The sequence below is a fragment of the Belonocnema kinseyi genome, chromosome 2, assembly GCF_010883055.1.
Source record: "Belonocnema kinseyi isolate 2016_QV_RU_SX_M_011 chromosome 2, B_treatae_v1, whole genome shotgun sequence".
Lineage (NCBI taxonomy): Eukaryota > Metazoa > Arthropoda > Insecta > Hymenoptera > Cynipidae > Belonocnema > Belonocnema kinseyi.
The window spans coordinates 175,848,269-175,870,347 of record NC_046658.1 but is presented as its reverse complement, the minus strand read 5'-3'; the positions used below and the strand labels follow the sequence as shown (position 1 = coordinate 175,870,347).

The 22,079-nt window shown below is 24.1% G+C and overlaps 1 protein-coding gene across 2 annotated transcripts in view; it reads right to left on the bottom strand.

The window, feature by feature from the left end:
* Positions 1 to 1,900: 1,900 nt before the first annotated feature.
* LOC117166871 (zinc finger matrin-type protein CG9776) overlaps positions 1,901 to 22,079 on the bottom strand; it is a 43,695-nt gene continuing 23,516 nt past the window's right edge. For both annotated transcript variants that reach the window (XM_033351283.1, XM_033351284.1), the window contains exons 8-9: positions 17,087 to 17,205; positions 1,901 to 4,590 (exon numbers count right to left, since the gene is read on the bottom strand). In XM_033351283.1, the coding sequence (XP_033207174.1) occupies positions 2,362 to 4,590; positions 17,087 to 17,205 (2,348 nt within the window). In that variant the 3' untranslated portion in view covers positions 1,901 to 2,361. The remainder of the gene's footprint in view (positions 4,591 to 17,086; positions 17,206 to 22,079) is intronic.

Below are 22,079 nucleotides of genomic sequence, written 5' to 3'. Positions count from 1 at the left end.
TTTTATCTAAAAAATGTAATGTGCAAAGTGATCGATTTTTTACTAAAATGACGGAATTTTCAACTGAAATAATTAAATTTTTAGTTAAAAAAAATTCAATTAAAGAAAAAATAATAGAAAAAAAAATAGTTTCATTTTTAAACTAAGTGACGAATTTTAAGCTGAAATGGTTGAGTTTTAAACCAAAAACATACATTTTCAACCAAAAAGATTTATTTTCAACTGAGAAGATTAATTTCTACAAAAAAGACGAATTTTTACTTAAAAATATATTTTTTCAACCAAAGCTTGCATAGTTAAATTGTTACTTGAAAAATTTTATGTGCAAACAAAGAAATGGATTTTTAACTAAAATAGTTGAATTTTAAAACAAAAAATAAGTTGAAAGAATTAATGTTTAACAAAAAAAAATAGATTTCAAAATGAAGTGATGAATTTTCATCTAAAATGATGAATCTTTAACTGAAATAGTTTAATTTTAAACAAAAAATATTAATTTTACTAGAATAAATGACTTTTTTTTACCAAAAAGATTAATTTCTACAAAAAAGACCCATTTTTAACTCAAAAATATAATTTTTCAAACAGAAGTCTTTTGCATTTCAAACTAAACACATGAATTTTCATATAAAAAACATCATTTGTCAACTAAAAATCGAATATTTAAATTAAAAGTAAAAAAAAATTGTAGTTCTACCAAAGAGATGAATTATGGGCGAAAACGATGGAGTATTCAAATAGAATAATTATATTTTAAATTTAAAAAATAATAATAATTTTGAGCATAAAAACAACTAATTTACGAAAAAAAGTTAAATTTGGAACTAAATTGATATTTAGCTGAAATTGTAGAATTTTAAATTAAAAACATGAATCTTGAACTAAAATAATTAAATTTTGGACCAAAAAGATAAACATAAAGATTATGTTCGCATAAAGAGATGAATTTTAACAAAAATTGAGTATTTAATTGAAATAATTAAATTTTCAGTTACAAATAAAAATGGCAATAAAAAAGAGTAATTTCTCCCATTTTAAACAAAAAATTAACTAAATTTTTTTTAATAAAAATTTTTAATTTTCAACTAGAAACTGAATAATTAAAATTTTTAAGTTCCAAAAATTATTGTTCAACCAAACTGATGAATTTTCGTCTAAACTTATTCACCTGTAACTAAAATATTTTTTCATTCCAAAATTGAATGAATTTTCAATTTAAAAAAATTCATCTTTAACCAAAAAGAATATTTTTACAAAAAAAAAAAAATACGAATTTTCAACTAAAAAAAATATAATTCTTCAATAAAAAATTGAGGTTGAATTTTTAAATAAATTTTTGGTAAAAAAATTAATATTTAACCATAGATATGATTTTCTAATTGAATTAATGGAATATTCGACTCGCAGTTAAATTTTTAGTTAAAAAAAAATTATACAAATTTTTAATTCCTCAAATATGGAATATTTGAATTTCAAATAAAAGATTGATTTTCATCTAAAGAAAGATCAAATGTCAAACAAAAATTAAACAGTTAAATTTTATTTTTAAAAAAACACTGAAAAAAAATTGCAATTAAAAAAAAATCATTTTTCAAAATAAATAGTTTCATTTTCAAATACTGCTAAATTAATATAAAAAAGGTTATATTTTTCGAAGTAAACAGATTAACGGTTAACGCAACTGCTGAATTTTCAAGTAAAATGATGATTCTTCCACTGAAATAATTTAATTTTCAAATGAAAGCAATAATTTTTTTACCAAAAAAAAAGAATTTTTAAGTAAAAAAAAAAAAAATACAATTCTTCAGTCAAAAATTGAATAAATAAATTTTGAGTAAAAAAAATATAATACTCAATCAAAGACATTAAAGAATAAATTCGGAAATAAAAACACAAATCCTGCAATAGACAAGTAATTTATTAATTTCTCTTCTACTCTTTTCCACAGGAATTACAAATACAACGATAAAAAGTTTCGAAGGAACTTTTTTTTCTTTTTCATGGAATAGTAAAGTTTAATTACTAGGCTTACGGGCGTGAACATACCTCCATAAAAAAAAGGGTCGCAGCCTTTACCAGTTGATCACTGCGAATAATAAAATATACATAAAATAATGCTACGCCATTTCAGACATTCCACTCATTTCTCCATTCGACCACCTACACTCTATTTTATATTAAACTGAAAAAATACAATTTTCGTCCGAGGGGACAAAAAAAACGTGTCCGCACACCTTCCAAGAGACAAAATTCATCAAATTCTCGTATCAAGTTACTCACACGCAATTCGAGAAAAAAAGAAACCCAACTCAAAGAAGAGAGAGATAGAGAGAGAGAGAGAGCGAGAGAGAAGAAATGCATTTACAAGACACAATCGCCCTCGTCAATCCCGAGCATTCTCAAATCATCCGTTCCATCCTGCGTGTCAATTTCCTGCTCCGGCTGGGTGATTTCCGGCGGAGGATGGTCCATATATTCCGGCCCATATCCAACACAACCCAGCATACTATACATCGAAGTATACATAACCGTATTCTCCCGCGGAATTGCATTATTCGCTTTCGGTTCGGGCACCTCGTCCTTCGGGAAAATAATATTCAACGCCTCCTGCAGATCCTCGGGCAGCGGATTTGATCCGTCGGGCCGTTTGTCGGTCGGCTCGGGAATCTCCGCGAGTTCCGCGGCCATCGCTTCACCCAAAGGCGGCGGCGGATTCGGATAGTTCATCGTTGCCGCCATCTGGACCTGATGATTCGGCACAAAAGGCGGTCGCACTTGGAACCGAGAAGGCGGCGGTGGATTCTGGGTGAAGGGCGGCGGAGGAGCATGATTGGCAAACCCCGGCGGCGGTCTATTCGTTATGAAATTCAGCTTCTCGCTTTGAAGCGACTGGTGCTGCTGTTGATTCAGAAACGAGGGTGGCGGCTGATTCAGCGGCGGGAGAGACGCTGGTATCGGAATTTTGGCCGTGTCTTTCTGATGCTCAACGACAATACTCGACGACGACGACTGCTCTATCACCGCCTCCTCCGTCTGGTCCTCAATCTCCATATCAACGACTTGCATCGTCTGCTTGTTGTTGTTCTCCTTGAGAACGGGAGGCGGCGGCGCCACCAGAATTTTCATCTGCGGCTTGCCCATCGCACTATTCAAGTGAACAGGTGTCGCCAACTTGGTGATGTGAACAATACCGGGCGGATTGATAATATCGCTCGGCACTTTGGGCGTATTCTCAAATTTGCTTTGCGCGTAGGGCAGAGGAGCGGGTTCTTTCTCAGGCAGCTTCGGCTCCTCGTTCTTCTTCTTAAAAAGGGGAAGCCGCCCGATAAAAGGGAGCTTACCTTTTGTCACGGGGGTGCTGCTGCTGCCGCTGCTACTGCTGCCGCCGCCAGTAGCGTTCGGGGGTTTCTTCGCGGGTGCCAAGTTGTTCTTCTTCAACTTCGACGCCGCCTCATTCGCCTTCTTCTCAAATTTTGACTCGTCATTCGGATCGCTGCCCTCCCGCCGCTCCTTGTACTTCTCATAGCCACCACCGCGCTTCGGACTCTCGCCGCGCCAATTCCGATCACGTCGCGGTGACTCGCCCGACTCGCGCTTTCGCCGATCCTCGTAATAATCTCGCTCGCGCTCCCGCTCCCGATCGCGCTCCCGTTCACGATCTCTGCCCCCACCGCGTCTCCTACTGTTGTCATACTTGTCATACTTCTTCTCCTCGTACCGCTCATACTTCTCATCCCGCCGATCAAACTTCCGATCCCGCTCATCCTTGTAGCGCTGCTCGCGCTCCCGATCCCGATCCTCCTCCTTCTCGCTCGACTTGCTCTCCACTTTCGGCGGCATATTCACCTGCTGCTTCGTCCAGAATCCCATGTGCGGCTTGGGCATCTCCTTGGGCTCGGCAAGCTCGAGCGGCTTCGCCGACTGATTGTTCTTGTCCTCGTCTTTCTTGATCCAGAAGGGCTTGGGCGGCTCTTTCGGTCCCCAGGCCGCCAGCTCGTCCTCCTTCTTCTGATAGGGATTGTTCTGCTCGTGCTCCAACTCCTGAACCATCGACTTCTCCATTCCCAACTTCCGACTGTTCATCGCCTTGATCTCCTCCTCCTGTTTCGCTTTCAGCTTGTCTCTTATTGAATTGAGGAGTTGTCGGTCGTCCGACTCGGGACCACCGTGATTCTCCGAATTCGAGCTCGTCTTCATCTGCTGCTGGGCAAGTTGAGCCCAGGGCCCCTTCAACTTGATCCCATGATAGTCAATCTCCTCGTTGAGAATCGCCTGGGTCGAGGCTTTCATCTTGTTTCGCATTGCCACCCGGATACTTTTCGAGGTGTCCTGGTCCGACTCGGAATCGGAATTTTCAGAATCGCTGGTCGAGTCGCTATTGCTACTTTTCGCCTTGCGCTTCTTACTCTTTTTCGACTTTTTCTTACTCTTTTTTGCCTTCTTCGGCTTCGAAGCGAGCGACGGCTGCTGCACGTCGTCCTTCTGCTTTTGCAATTCCTGCTGGATTTGCTTGTGCTTCTCCTCGGAGAATGCCTTCTCACGATCAGCCATCCAGTCCGTCTCCCAGTGCGGATTCTGTTCCACAAAACGCTGCAGAACAAAAAATAAGAAACCAATTTGCATCTTAAGCCATTTTAGGCTAGACATATTAAAAATTGTACGATTATATATACATATATATATTTTTTTATCAACTGAACACTTATATTAAAAGTCAAATTATTTTCATTTTAAATCGTTTAAAAATCCTTGGGAAGCTTCAAATTAATCCTGCAAAATGAATAATGTTTTTAACTTTTTCGGAAATCTTTTTAAATGTTCTCTTAAAATTATTTCTTCAAAATAAAAAGTCATTTTCCATTTTCCGAGGAGTCTTGAGAAAATATTTTTTATTCTTTTGAAGCCTTCAATAATTTGTAAAAACTTCTACATTTTTTATTCGAAATCTGCAAAAATTTATATATATATTTTTTTAAATTAGGCAGTCCACTATTTGCACCAAAATTTAGGTAAGAATAGCACATATTACTATATATAATATCAATTTATTGGAATTTTCTCTAGAAATTATAGATGTTATATATTTATTATAAATCTAAATTTTACAATTTTACTTGTAAATTAATTTTTTTTCCACATATAACAATTAAAATTGTAACTGATTTTGAACTGATTCTGAATTGTCTCGTAAAATTAATTATAATTCAGTGTTAATCCTTAATTTATATTTCGATTTTAAAAATCACTATAATTTATATTCACTCATTAACTAAAAACCTTTTTTTATCCAAAATTGTCGATTTTAAACGCCACTAATTTTTAATTTTTTAAGTCCTCAAAACTGTATTTTAAAATTCTTTAATTAAAAAATGCACGCTGGAAAACTGAAATTCAAAATGGAAAATTTGTAAGCGAAAGTGAACTTTCTTATTACGCACTGAAAACTGAATGATATCGTAATTGAAAATAAAAATAAAAGTTCAACTGATTATTTTAAAAAACTGTGAAATCAATCTTGGAACATTTTTTTTTTAATTTTGTAAACTTCCCGGTAAAAAAAAATAAATTCACTGTCATTTCCCAGTTTCCTGGTCTAGAGGCCACTCTGATGGAAAATACTCAAATTTTTCAACTGAACAATTAAAAATTAAATTCAGTTAAACTGCCAAATTAAACATTTTAAACTTTTATAAATTGCAGAGTTCAAAGATTCAGATTCAATTCCGAAAATATAAATCGACGTTATCATTTTCACTTTTCTAAATTAAACAATCAACGAACTTTAAAATTGTTCATAATTATATTATTTTAAACAATTTGAAATTCTAGTTCCAGCTTAGAAATCTGGTTAAAATTTTTTAACTCCTTGTTAAAATCCGAAATTTTAATCCTTTTCGAAAATTTTCCGTTTCAAGAAATTGTAAGAAAGATTTTGTTGTAAAATTCCCTGTTCCAATTCATAATTTTTTTTATATATCCTGGATAAATTCCAATTCCAGCTCAATATTGATTCAAATTTTTTAATTCTCTACTCAAATCCAGAATTTTGATTTTTTATGAAAATTCTCCATTTCCACTTAGAAATAAAATTATTTTGAAAAAAATCCCTGCTCAAATCAAGAATTTTAATTCTTTTCGAAAATTCTCCATTTAAACTAAGAATGAAATTTTGTTGTAAAATCCTCTTTTACAATTCATAATTTAAATTAGTTTCAAAAATACTTCGTTTCAACTTAGAATTATAATTAATTATTTTTAAAAATTCCCTTTTCCAGCTCGAAATTTATTTAAATTTTTTAATTTCCTATTTCAAAGCAAATTATAATTCTTTTGGATAAATTTTAGTTTCAACTCAGAATTGGAAATGTTCGGAAAACTTTCCTGTTCCAAACCAGAATTTTATTCCTTTTCGAAAATTTCCAGTTCTAGCTCGGAATTTATTTAAATTTTAAAATTCCCGTTTCCAAGTAAAAAATATTATTTTGGATAAATTCCAGTTCCAACTATAAATTTTTAAGAGAATTTGTAGTTTTAAATCTTTAAAATGCTTCCAAATTTTATTTCAAACGTTGCAATCTGGACATTCTAAGATTGTGAACTAATTCCGACTCGTCTTGTACAATCAATTATTATTTACCTTTTAAATCTTTAAAGTACAATTCGATTTAAAAAAATCATTAAAAAATTTTTTTTAATCAAAAAGCTTCGATTCGAAGAACTTCTAATTTTTAATTGTTTCGGTCTTCAAAACTAAATTTTAAAATTATCATATTGAAATGTACGCTTAAAAATTATAAACCTGAAATGGAAATTTTTTAAGGTGAAAAATTTTCAAATTGCGCATTCTAAACTAAATGACATCATAATTGAAAAAGATCAAAACTAAACTAATTATTTAAAAAATGGTTAAAATAATATAAACGGTTAAAATAATCGAACTCTAAAACCAAAAATTTGTTCATATAAACTAGTTTTATGAAAATGAAAAAAAAAAAATTTGCAGGCTCCTTCGGAAAAATTAAAATAATTTTTTTTTGTTTGAAAAATTAATTTTAAGAGAATATTTAAAAAGATTTTAAACATTGTCAACGAAGAGCTTGAAAGATTTTAAGGCATTTTTTTGAATTTTGCAGAATAAATAAAAAATGGAGAAAAAATTAAATTTTTTTTAGTGATTAGAAGGTCTGACAAAATTCAAAAAAAAAGAATAATTTTCCTTATATTCGTGTGAAAATTTAAACAAAAAATTTATTTTGAAAAATTAACTTTAAGGGAAAATTAAGGAAAGGTTTTTAAAACATATCAAACGATTTCCTACACTTTCGTAAAAGAGTTTAGAATATTTTAAAGAAAAGTTTTTCAATTTGATAAGATTAAAAAATAAAAACAAATAATAATCGAGCAAATTCTAGAAATATTTAGTAGAATTCAAGACACTCGACATGAAATTTAAACTTTAAAAGATTTTTAGATATTTTGATTTTTAGTTTTTTAAGAGAATAAACAAATTTTCTTATGATTTATGGGAAAAAAATGAGAAGATAATCACTTTTTTTATATTTTCAATTATATTTGAAAATTTTCGAAAATTTATCAAATATTTCTTGATTCCTCCCCAAATTCTGAAAGTTCTAAACATATTTTAAAAAGACTCGAATTTTTCATAATATTTTGTAAAATAAAAAATGTCTTTAAAATCTTTTAGATTATTTTCTCCACGTCTGAAATATTCAATAAATCTTTTTTACATTTTCTCAAGAATCTTATGAAAATTAAATTTACCGAAAATACTTAATAAATAATTAATTAATGAATAATTAATTTTCATCAATTAAAAATCTTATTTTTTTGAAATTCATTTCCGTGAAACTGGAATGAATTTACAGGAAATTAAGATAATAGCTAAGAATAAAATGGAACAATTTTGAAAATAAAAAAAAAATTTTTGATTGATCACAATAACTTTTGAGCGAATTTAGAGAAATTTGAAATTCATTAAAAAATCAACCTTTAATTTAAAAAGAAAATTAAATGAATTGAAAGCAATTCAAAATTATGGGACAATTAAATTACTTTGGGTAGAGTTGGGCGAATTTAAAAGAATTTAAAAGGACTTAGGATAAATTAATTATCTCTTGGAATATTTTAAAATACACTAAAATATTTCAGTCTTTGAAAGCCTTCGAATTACTGAAATAAAACAAAAAAATTCTGAGAATCTTTTCAAATTTCCTAAAATATTTCAAATCCTTTGATATCATTTAAATCCAATTAAATTACTGAAATCAATAAAAAATTCTTGGGAATCTTGAAAAATAACATAAATTATATAAAATTCTTTAAACTGCTTTACAATTTTTTTTAAACATTAAATATTGAACGATTACATTTTTTTTATAAGCTGAACACTTCCTAAATTAAAAGCAAACTTAATTTTATTAACAAAAATTTTATATCCTTAAGCTTTAGAACTTCTAAGCGTCTTTTAAAATGATTCGAATTCATCCTAAATTTTTTTCTTTAATCCTGCAAAATGTAAATATTTCCTTTAAGACTTCCAGCTTCATTTTTTACATTTTGAAAATTTTATTAAAAGACTTTACAACTGAACAATTTTAAATTACTTGTATTTAAATTGAAAAATGTAGAATTTGTAACTTTTATAAATTGTAGAGTTTAAAAATTCAGATGCTATGAATGGAAAAATTAGTCAATAAATTAACAAAAATTTAAATTATAGTATTTTAACCGAATTTAAAGTTAAAAACAATAAAAACTTAAACGATTACATTGTTTTAAATGAAAAAATTTACATTAAAAGTTGAATTATATTTATTTTAAATAATTTATATATCCTTAAAAATCTTTCAAGTTTTTTCAAATTTAAAATTATTATTAAAATTTTCTCATAACTTCTAAATATTTTTTTAAATTCTTTAAACATCAAGTCATTTTTCAAAATAAATATTGACAAATTTTTTTTTTCAACCCTGGAAATTCTTGAAAATTAAAAAAAAAAGTAAAATATTTACATATATTTTCCCCAAAACTGAAAAATTTATTTTAATTTATCAAGTTAATTCTAAACAGCCTTCAACACAAAAGAGAGAGAAAATACAATTTTTCATAGTATAGAGCCACCAAAATATTTTCCTTTTTTTTATAACAATCGAAATCATAAATAATAATTCAAACCAATTTTTGTTTCATCTTCTTCTACTTAAAATTTATTGCAAATACAAATAATTTAAGAAATTTCAACTAAAAAATAAATTTCTTAAACTAAATAGTTGATTAAAAAAAAAAAAAAGATTAACTTTCAACTAAACTGTTGAATTTTCAACTAAAAATATTAATGTTTTGCAGTTTTGCAATTCAAAATTCAATTTTCAGTTTAAAAAAATTAATTTTCCAGATCAAAAACAACAAATTTACAGCCAAAATGATGTTTTAATTAAAACGATCGAACCTTCATGTGAAATAAGATTAATTTTAAGCAAAAAGAGATAAAAGCAAAACTAAAAAAGACAAAAATTTCGACAAAAAAAAAGACAAATTTACAATAAACTACATGAATTTTCAACTAAAAACAAAAAATAAACTATCCAGGAAAGATTGAATTGTTAAATTTTCATGTCAAACAAATAATTTTCGTTCAAAAAGATAAATTTTTAACTGAAATTATGGAATATTCAATTTTAATAGTAACATTATCGGTTAAAAAAATATTTAATTTTCCAAACAAACTGATGAATTTTAAACTAAAAAAGTGAATTTTTAACTTAAGATATTTATCGACGAAAACTTTAAAAGTTATATATTTAGTTAAAAAAAAATTAATGTTCAACTAAAGATATAAATTTTTAACGAGAATAATGGAACATTCGATTGAAATAATTACATTTTCAGTAAAAAAAAATACATTTTCAGCCAAAGAAAAAAAGAATTTTCAAAAATATAGCTTAGTTTTCGATCAAAGATTTATTTTTTGTATTAACTTGATGAATTGTTAACCAAAAAATTAATTTTTAACCGAAGAGTTTAAATTTCTGTCAAATAATTAAATTTAAATCCAAAAAATATGAATTCTGAACTAAAAATGTACTAGTTGGTATTTTAACCAAAGAAGTTTTTATTTTTTAATCAAAAAGAGTTGAATTCGACTACAGAGGACAAATTTTTAACAAACTACATGAATTTTCAACCCGATACTTGAAAATAAAATTTTCAGTTAAAAAAATTACTAAAAAAAAAAAAACAACAACAAATTTTCAACAACAAAAAATAGCTCATTTTTCAACCAAAAAGGAGAATTTACAATTAAAATTATAAATCTTCAACCAAAAAATATTATAATTTTTAATTAAAAAAATAGTCACAATAAATAAAAAAGGCGACTTTTCAATATGAGTTAATTTTTCAAATACAAAAGAGTTAAATTTCTATTTAATCAAGTTTTTTTAGTCAATAGAGAGAAAAAATTGAAACGAAACTGTTAAATTTTCAACTAAAAAATATTAATTTCTAAACAAAAATATAATAGTTCAATTTAATGTGTTGAAAGTTCAACTACTGGGTTGTAATTTGAAAAAATTTTATCAAAAATTATTTTTTTTATTGAAGATTCGTCATTTTCATTGAAAATTCATCTCTTCGGTTGAAAATTAAACTACTTTTTTTTTCTTGTAAAAATTATATATTTTTTAAAACTGAAAATTTAACTAAATATTTTAATTTCGGTTGAAAATTCATACATTTGATTTAAAAATCCTGTTTTTAGTTCAAGATTCAAATATTTTTGTAAAAAAATGTAACTGGTTTGTAGAAAATTCGTCTTCCTGCTTTCAAAATTCATCTTTTTTTTTTGTAAATTCATGTTTTTCATATAAAATTAAAATCCGTTTGAGTTTAAATATCAACTAATGAATTTTTCATTCAAAAGTAATTTTTTTTAACTTCTACCACTAGGTTGAAATTTGAACTTTGGCAAAAATTAATTTAAAAAAAATTAAAACCTTTTTAATTTACATAGCAACTATTACATTTTTTAATTGATTTTTTTTCTTCTTTTTTCGTTGGAAACTTAACTTCCACGTTGAAATTTTAACAGGTTTGTCAAAAATCAATTTTTTTTAATGAAGATTCATCATTTTATTTGAAAATTCATCTCTGACTAAAAAAATAACTATTTTAAAAAAATGATTTTTTGTTTTTTGTTGTAAAAAATAAATGTTGTAGTTATAAAAATTCGTCTTTCAGGTTTGAAAATTTATTTCCCTTAGAAAAAATTAATTTTTGTTTGTTGAAGATTAACCCTTTTTCGACGTTAAATAGGATTTTTACTTTGGATTTTAATCTAATTTAATTTTCTTAAATTTTGAAAATTCATTTCTTTGGTTGAAAATGTAACTCTTTTTTTTAACATTGCTTTTGTTTTTATTTGTTTTTTTGTTGCTATTGAAAAAGATATTCTTTTAAGTGGAAATCTAAACACATAATCCATGTTTGGTTAAAAATTGATATTTTTTAGTTGAAAATTCAACTTATATGGTTGAAAAATTATATATTTGATTAAAAAATCATGTTTTTGATTGAACATTATAATATTTTTGCAAAAAAATTATCTGTTTTGGTAAAAATTAAATTTATTTTGGGGGCAAAAATTAATCTGTTTTAGTAAAAATTATTCTTTTTTTGTTGTGGAAGATTCATCATTTTAGTTGAAAATTCATCTCTTTGGTGGAAAATATAACCATTTTTAAAAAAATTGTTTTTCTTTTTTTTTGTTAAAAATAAATTTTTTAGTTGAAAATTGAACTTATATGGTTGAAAATTCATATATTTTATTAAAAAATCGCGTTTTTGATTTAACATTAAAATATATAATACAAAATATATAAAAGATTGAAATTTCAAGAAATTTGTGAAAAATTAATTTCTTTTTTATTAAAGATTCGTTATTTTACCTGAAAATTCATCTCTTTGGTTGAACATGTAAATATATTTTTTAAATTGTTTTGATTTTTATTGATGTTAAAAATAAATTTGGTTAAATTAAAATTTAACTATATATTGCATGTTTGGTTAATAATTGCTATTTTTTTAGTTGAAAATGTAACTTATATGGTTAAAAAAATTAATTTGACAAAAGAAATCGCGTTTTCTTATTGAACATTAAAATATTCTGGTAAAAAATTCAATTAGTTTGCAGCAAATTCGTTTTTTTTTTTTAAAGTAAAAATTAATCTTTTTTGGTTCAACAATCAACTATTTTGTTTAAAATTCACATTTTCTAGTCGATTTAAATGGTTTTTTATTTGTAATTAAAATCGTTTTTTAATTCAAACATCAACTGTTACATTTTTCATTCAAAATAATTATTTTATTTTAAATTATTTAAATTATTTTAGTTAAAAATTCATATTTTTGATCGAAAAGGAAACTTTTTATAAAATTGTTTTTATTTGTTTTTTGGTTAAAAATTGAAATTTTTTTAGTTGAAAATTCATATATTTGATTAACAATCGCATTTTTGATTGAACATACAAATAATTTGGAGGTAAAAATTTATCTTTTTTGTAGAATTGATTTATAGATAAATTCGCCTATTTAACTATTTTGTTAATTTTTTACCGTTATTTAGCAGAATTAAAATGTTTTTTATTTTAAATTAAAATCTTTTTTAATTTTAATATCAACTATTAAATTTTTCATTGCATTTTTTGTCTTCTTTTTCTGAAAAATCAACTTTCACGTTCAAATTGAAATAACTCTCAAAAATAATTTTTTTTAAAGATTCATCAGTTTAGTTGAAAATTCATCTCCGGTTGAAAATATAAATATTTTTTGGTTTTTTTTTTCTCTTTTAATTGAAAATTAAATTTGTAGTGGAAAATTGAACTTATATGGTTGAAAATTCATATATTTGATTCAATAATAGAGTTTTTGATTCAACATTAAAATATTTCCGTAAAAAATTCATCTGTTTTGGTAAAACATTTAATTTATTTTGGGGCTAAAAATTAATCCTTTTTTAGAACTTATTTGTAGAAAATTCGTCTTTCTAGTTTCAAACTTAATCTGTTTTATTAAAAAATCAACTTTTTTGGTTTAAGATTAAACTATTTTGTTGAAAATTCAAATTTTTTAAGTCGATTTAAATGGTTTTTTATTTGAAATTAAAATATTTTTTTAGTTCAAATATCACCTATTAAATTTTTCATTCAAAATAATTATTTTAGTTAAAATTATTAAATCATCAAAATTATTTTAGTTAAAAATTCATATTTTTGTTTGAAAAGGATACATTTTTTAAATTGTTTTTATTTATTTTTTGGTTAAAGATTCATAGGGTTTTAACTGAAAATGGGGTTAAAATTGAAAATTGAAACTTATATGGTTGAAAATTAAAATATTTTGGTAAAAATATTAATCTGTTTTGGTAAAAAACTAAATTTATTTTGGGGGTAATAATTAATCTTTTTTATAGAACTGATTTGTAGAAAATTCGTCTTTCTGGTTTTAAAATTCATCAGTTTTAGTAGATTTAAAAGGACTTTTATTTGAAATTAAATTCTGTTTTAGTTTGAATGTCAAATATTACATTTTTCATTAAAAATAATAATTTTGTTGTTGCTAGAAAACTCAACTACTAGGTCGAAATTTCAACAACTTTGTGTTTTTTAAAAATTGTTTTTATTTATTTTTTGGTTGAAAGTTATTTTTTTTTAACTAAAAATTTAAATACATGTCTCATTTTGTGGTAAAAATTAAATTTATTTTTAGAGTAAACAGTAATCTTTTTGTAGAATTGATTTTTAAAAAAATTCGTCTATTCAACTATTTTGAGTAATGCTTTTTCAGTAGAAATAAAATGTTTTTTATTTGAAATTAACATCTTTTCTAACTTTACTATCAACTATTAAATTTTTCATTGAATATTTTATCTTTTTTTTTGAAAACTCAACTTCCACGTTAAAATTTTAATAACTTTGTCCAAAATAATTTGTTTGTTTTGTTTTTTGTTGTAGATTCATCATTTTAGTTGAAAATTCATCTCTGGTTGAAAATATAAATATTTTTTTGTTTTTCTTCGTTTTGAATTAAAAATTAATTTTGTAGTGGAAAATTGAACTTATATGTTTGAAAATTCATATCTTTGATTAAAAAGTAGCGATTTCATTGAACATTAAAATATTTTGATAAAAAAATTCATCTGTTTTGGTAAAAAATTTAATTTGGGGGTAGAAATTAAAAAAATCTTTTTAAATTTTAATATCAACTATTAAATACTTCATTGAATATCTTTTCTTTTGAAAACTCAACTTCCACGTTAAAATTTTAAAAACTTTGTCAAAAATAATTTTTTTTTTGTTTTTTGTTGAAGATTCATCATTTTAGTAGAAAATTCATCTCTTTGGTTGAAAATATAAATATTTTTTTGTTTTTCTTCGTTTTGAATTAAAAATTAATTTTGTAGTGGAAAATTGAACTCATATGTTTGAAAATTCATATATTTGATTAAAAAGTAGCGATTTCATTGAACATTAAAATATTTTGGTAAAAAAATTAATCTGTTTTGGTAAAAAATTTATTTTGGGGGTAGAAATTAAAAAAATCTTTTTAAATTTTAATATCAACTATTAAATACTTCATTGAATATTTTTTCTTTTTTTTCTTTTGAAAATTCAACTTCCACGTTAAAATTTTAAAAACTTTGTCAAAAATAATTTTTTTTTTGTTTTTTGTTGAAGATTCATCATTTTAGTTGAAAATTCATCTCTGGTTAAAAATATAAATATTTTTTTGTTTTTCTTCGTTTTGAATTAAAAATTAATTTTGTAGTGGAAAATTGAACTTATATGTTTGAAAATTCATATATTTGATTAAAAAGTAGCGATTTCATTGAACATTAAAATATTTTGATAAAAAAATTCATCTGTTTTGGTAAAAAATTTATTTTGGGGGTAGAAATTAAAAAATCATTTTTAATTTTAATATCAACTATTAAATACTTCATTGAATATTTTTTCTTTTTTTTCTTTTGAAAACTCAACTTCCACGTTAAAATTTTAAAAACTTTGTCAAAAATAATTTTTTTTTGTTTTTTGTTGAAGATTCATCATTCTAGTAGAAAATTCATCTCTTTGGTTGAAAATATAACTACGTTTTAAAATTTTTTTTAAATTTTAAATTAATTTTTCTAGTTGAAAATTCAACTTATATATGTTTGAAAATTCATATATTTGATTAAAAAATAGCGATTTGATTGAGCATTAAAATATTTTGGTAAAAAATTTAACTATTTTTTGTACATTGCTTTTTGTTATTGTTGTTAAAAATAAATGTTGATAAATGAAAATTTTATTACATCTTCTATGTTTGGTTAATAATTGCGATTTTGTTTCGTTGGAAATTAAACTTATATGATTAAAAAATTATATATTTGATACAAAAATCGCGTTTTTTATTGAAAATTAAAATATTTTGGTAAAAAATTCAACTGGTTTTTAGAAAATTCGTCATTCTGGTTTGAAAATGCATCTGTTTGAGTAAAAATTAATTTTTTTTTTGCTTCAAGATTCAACAAGTTTGTTAAAAATCAACCTTTTTTGATCGATTTAAATGGTTTTAAATTAAAATTATTATTTTTTTTTAGTTCAAACATCAACTATTAAATTTTTCATTAAAAATAATTTTTTTGTTTGTTGAAAACTTAATTTGTTTTGGTTGAAGATTCGTCATTTTACATAGAAATTCATATATTTGATTGAAAAAGATACGTTTTTAAAATTGTTTTTATTTATTTTTTAGTTAAATATTATTTTTTTTTTTTAACTGAAAATTTAACTACATATTTCATGTTGGTTAAAAATTAGTTGGAAATTCATCTTTTTGGTGGAAAATATAACCATTTAAAAAAAATTGTTTTTCTTTTTTTTTTTGTTAAAAATAAATTTTATAGTTGAAAATTGAACTTCTAAGGTTGAAAATTGATATTTTTAATAAAAAAATCGCGTTTTTTATTGAACATAAAAATGTTTTGGTAAAAAATTTAACTCGTTTGTGGAAAATTCGTCAATTTCGTTTCAAAATTCATCCATTTTAGTCGACTTAAATGACTTTTTATTTGAAATTAAATTCTTTTTTTTAGATCAAACATCAACTTTAAATTTTTCGTTAAAAACATTTTTTTTTTTGAAAACTTAATTTGTTTTGGTTGAAGATTCGTCATTTTAGATAGAAATTCATATATTTGATTGAAAAAGATACTTTTTTAAAATTGTTTTTATTTATTTTTTGGTTAAAAATTAATTTGTTCTCTTAACTGAAACTTTAACTACATATTTCATGTTGGGTTAAAAATTAGTTAAAATTCACCTTTTTGGTGGAAAATATAACCATTTAAACAAAAATTGTTTTTCTTTTTCTTTTTTGTTAAAAATAAATTTTATAGTTGAAAATTGAACTTCTAAGGTTGAAAATTGATATTTTTAATAAAAAAATCGCGTCTTTTATTGAACATAAAAATATTTTGGTTAAAAATTTAACTCGTTTGTAGAAAATTCATCCATTTTAGTCGACTTTAATGACTTTTTATTTGAAATTAAATTCCTTTTTTTAGTTTAAACACCGACTATTAAATTTTTCATTCAAAATAATAATTTTGTTGTTTGAAAACTCAACTACCAGGTTGAAAGTTTAACAACTTTGTTAAAACTTAATTTTTTTGTTTGAAGATTCGTCATTTACGTTGAAAATTCATCTCTTTTAGTAGACTTTATTTTTAAAAATAAAACTGAAAAAATAGTATAATTAGCACCTTTTTTTCTATAAAATAGTAGCAAAACAGTGGCATCGCTAAGAAATTGATAAAAGTTTATCTTTTTTTTCTGAATCAAGACATTTAAAGATTTTCATATCCAAATTCCATCATGAAATTTTTCTTTTTTAATTTCAAGAATTTCGTAGTTAAACAAATGTAATTCATTACGCCTTTTATGCCTGGTTAAAAAAAAAACAACTTCCAAAATAGAAATCTTAAAAATAGCAATTAAAAAAAAAATTGTTTAATTAAAATACCTACCGAAAAGTTTTCAGAGTGTCGTTTCGACTTCAAATGGAGGCTAGCGCAGTGAAGATCGCCAATCCAAGCATCGCAGAGTTTGCAATACCATGCGGTGGCCGGACTGAAGAATTGCAATCCTAAAATCAAAAAAATAAGAACTTAAAAGTCAAGCTTGGACTTAGGAAAACAAAAAAACAATTGTAAAAAAAAACGGTTGTAAGATAACGTAAAATGACCTTCATGCTTTTTTTTGGTCCATCGGCTCTTCAAAAATCACTGAAAATAATTATGATTTGGTAGTATCAAGTTTGAAGACTTTTTTGTTTCTTGCGTTTATTTACAAATCCAAGTACATATAATGTTTTACAATTTACACTTTTCAATATAATAACTGGCCATCTCACATTTTAGTTACAAAATCAGTTTTCTTAAAATTCTAGAATCTACAAAATATTAGGATGATCTTGACGAGAAACTGCGATAAGTTTTACAACTTTTTTTTCTTCTTTCTTTCTTTATTTATTGTTCTTCAATTAAACATTGTGACTTAATTAAACGAAGCTCCAATCTCGATGCACTGACACTGAAAATAAAAAGTACACCGGATGTACTCACCAAAAACACAAAAAAAAAAATCACAATTTTCACTGAGATTAAAACCACTGTTCACTATTTTCTTCCAAAGGGAATAATCGCTGACCTGTTTTTAAGAGAATTAAATTAACTGATGACACGAGGAAAGAAATATTCTGCAATTTTGTTGATGCTCGCTTTCTCGGATTCTCCTTCCTTGTTCGGCTACCTATAGATTTTTAGGGATTTTCAACAAAATATTGCTAGAAAATTCTCTGCTGTCAATGCGATGTTTCGTAATAAATAATACAAATATTTAAAAATCAATAAACAATTTGTTTACTATTGGTCTCCGGTCCCAAATATCTCTTTTTCGCTGGGATTCTTGGCCAATTTAAAATAATTTTCTGACAAGGGCCTTCTAGCATTGAATTAAAATCAGTCCTCTATGCTTCAACCGGTAAAAAATTATCAGTTTCTTAAAGGAAAAAAAATAAAAATTAAGCGTTACAATTTCAATTCAAAATAAATTTAAATATTTAATTTTGGAGAAAAACAATTCCTGAAAATTACAACTGTATAAAATAAAATAAATTCACGACTTTATTATGTTTTTTTTTTTATTTCTAGGAATTCAATCAATATTTTAAATTTAGAAAATGTTGAAAAATTATATAACAAGATATTTTTAAATATATTAGCACCATAGATTAATTAAATAATATTAAAAACATAATTATTATTACTTAAATTTATCTCCTAAGTCAATGAATTTGAATAATAAATGAAAAAATTTCTTATACTTAAAAATCAGGGCATATTCATTTTAATAAAATTAATATCGGCAACTATACTAAATTTGATCATAACTTTTCAAGCAAAAATATATTTTCAACAAAATAGATCAATTTTTAACCAAATAGTCGAATTTTTAACTAAAAAAAAGATGAATTTTCTACGAAAATAATAAATATTTAAACGAAATACTTACATTTATAACCAGAAAGATGAATTTTGCAACAAAAAGATTAATTTTCAAACAAAAATTGAATAGTTTAATTTTCAGTTTGGAAAAATGAAATTTTTAACCAAATTTTTCAACCAAAAAAAATCGATCTATCAACAAATACATGAATTTTTAATAATATATTTTAGTTTTCAAATAAAAACGAACACTTTTAAACAAAAAATGAAATAGAAAAACTTTTAGTTGAAAAAATTAATTTTAAAACAAACCAAAAATATGCATTACTAATATAACTAACAAAAAAAAAAGATTTTTCAAAAAAATACATGAATTTTCAACCAAATAGTTGAATTTCCAAATAAACACGATCAATTTTCAACTAAAAATGAAAAAGAAAATTTTTTAGTTCAAAAAAATTAATTTTCAAACAAACCAAAAATATAAATTTTTAATTAAATTATTGAATCTTTCAATTTTCAACCAAAAAGATGAATTTTAATTAGAACATTATTTTTTTTTTACCAAAGTCCATTTAAAAAACAAATTTATATATATGAATTTTCAACGAAATAGTTAATAGTTAAAGAATAGTTTAGTTTTCAGTTTAAAAAATTAATTTTCAACCAATATTTTTCATATCAAATTATGAATCTTCAACTGGATGTTAAAATTGAAATCAAAATGATAATTTCTCAACCAAATTGATGAATTTTAAACAGAAATAGTTGAATTTTCAAGCAAAAAGGTGTATTTGTAATAAAATGATAAATATTTCAATGGCATACTCAAATTTTCAAACAGAAAGATGAATTTTTTACCAAAAAAGTAGATTTTTCGACAATAACAAAATTTAATTTTCAACGAAACAGTTTCACTTTCAAGTGATAAAGACAATTTTTTAATAAAATAATTGAATTTTCAACTGACAACAATCAATTTTCAATTTAAACAATGAAAGTTTTCAGTAAAAAAAAAAAGGAATTTTCAACCAAAAAGATGAATTATAAATAAAATTATAAATATTTCACTGGAATACTTAAATTTTCAACGAAACAAGACAATTTTTCAATTAAACATATATTTCTGAATTCAAAATTATCAATTATCAATCAAGACGAAGAATTTTCAAACAAAAAGATTAATTTTTATGAAAAGAAGACAATTTTTCGACGAAATTGTTGAATTTTCAACTGAAAAAAGATCAATTCTCAACCAAAGAAACTAAAAAAAGATTAGTTTAAAAAAAAAATGGATTTTTACATTTTCCACTAACCAATAAAAAAATAAATAAAAATAAAAGAGAATTCAACTAAAGTATGAAAATTTCAACTAGAATAGATGAATTTTAAACAATTTTTAAATTTAATAATGGAACATTCCATTGAAATAAGTTAGATTTTCAACCAAAGAAAAACAAATTAAAAATAAATAAATAAATAAAAAATAAAAATAAATAGTTTTTTTTCAACTAAAATAATGAATCTTTAACTAAACTGATTGAGTTGATATTTCAACCAAAAAAACTAATTATATTTTTATTCAAAAAGAGTTGAATTTAACCAAAAAGATGAATTTTAAAAATACATGAATTTTTAAACAGAAAGAATAATTTTGCAACTAAAAAAGACGAATTTTCAATCAAATAGTTGATTTCTGAACTAAAAACGATACATCTTCAATAAAAAAATACAGCATTTGAATTTTGAGTTAAAAAAGTAATTTTCAACTAAAAAGATAATTTTTCCATCGAAAATATGAATTTTCATGAATTGTGATATAAAAAATTAATTCTCAACAAAAGAATTTAACTTTTAACCAAAAGTAATTAAATTTCTATTACAAAAAGAATTAATTCTGAATGAAAAACATGTATAAGATTCAACCAACTACTTAAATTTTGAACTAAACACGTCAAATTTTCATTCAAACAATGGATAAATCAACGAAATACATGAATTTTCAAGGAAATTGTTGAATTTTAAACTAAAACAGATTAGTTAAAAAAAAAGAAATATTTACCTTTTACAAAAAAAAAAACAATAAAATTAAATTTTAAAAATTTCAAGCAATAATGAGCTTTGAACTAGAATAGATGGATTTTAAACATAAAAGAAGAATTTTCAAACATGAAGATTAATTTTCTATTAAAAAGACGATTTTTTAACAATATTATTTATACAAAAAATCATTATATACTTATACAAAAAAATAATATTAATATTTATAAAAAAAATATTATTTATACAAAATACATGGTTCCGAAAAATATCAATTTTCCAAGTAAAAAGTTGAATTTCGAACTAAATCAGATTATTAAGAAAAAAAGAAATATTTACCTTTTCCAAAAAACAATAAAATAAAATAAATTTTAACCAGTGATGAATTTTCAACTGAAAAAGACACATTTGAATCAAATTTTCTATACAAAATAACGAATATTCAATTAAAAAATATTAATTTTCAACCAAAAATAGAACTAAATTTTTATTTAAAAAAAAAAATCGATAAAACAACAAATTTCCAACAAAATACACTGTTGAATTTTCAACTGCAAAAGATCAATTTTCCAACTAAAAAGTTGAATTTTGAACTAAAGCTGATAAGTTTAAAAAAATGAAATATTTAACTTTTCAAAAAAACAATTTAAAGTTTTATTTTTTAATTTGAATCGGTGATGAATTTTTAAAATATAATTTTAAATCTGAAATGATTTTTTTAAACTGAAATTATGAATAGTTGAATGGAATACTTGAATTTTTAATCAAAAAGATGAATTTTCAAACAAGAATAATTTTATACCAAAAAAAAGGACAATTATTCAACAAAATACATGAATTTTCAACTGAAAAAGACACATTTCAACCTAATTTTCTATCAAAAACAACGAATTTTCAATTTAAAAATATCGATTTTCAACCAAAAATTGAATAGCTACATTTTTATTTTTTAAAAATCGATAAAGCTACAAATTCTCATACATTGTTGAATTTTCAACCAAAAAAGATAAATTTTCCAAGTAAAAAGTTGAATTTTGAACTAATTCAGATTTTTCAAAAAAAAAAAAAAAATAAAAAAATAAATATTTATCCTTTTCAAAAAACAATAAAATAAATTTGAACCAGTGATGAATTTCCAACTAAAATTATACATAGTTAAATGGAATACTAAAATTTTTAATCAAAAATATGAATTTTCGAACAAGAATTTTCAACCGAAAAAGACACATTTCAAACAAATTTTCCACAAAAAAAAACGAATTTTTAATTTAAAAATATCAATTTTCAACTAAAAATTGAATAGCTACATTTTTTTTAAATCGATAAAGCAACAAAATTCTCAACAAAATACATGGTTGAATTTTCAACCGAAAAAGATCAATTTTTCAAGTGAAAAGTTGAATTTTGAACTAAATCAGATTATTTAAAAAAAAAAGAAATATTTACCTTTTCAAAAAAAAAAAAAAAAAAAAAA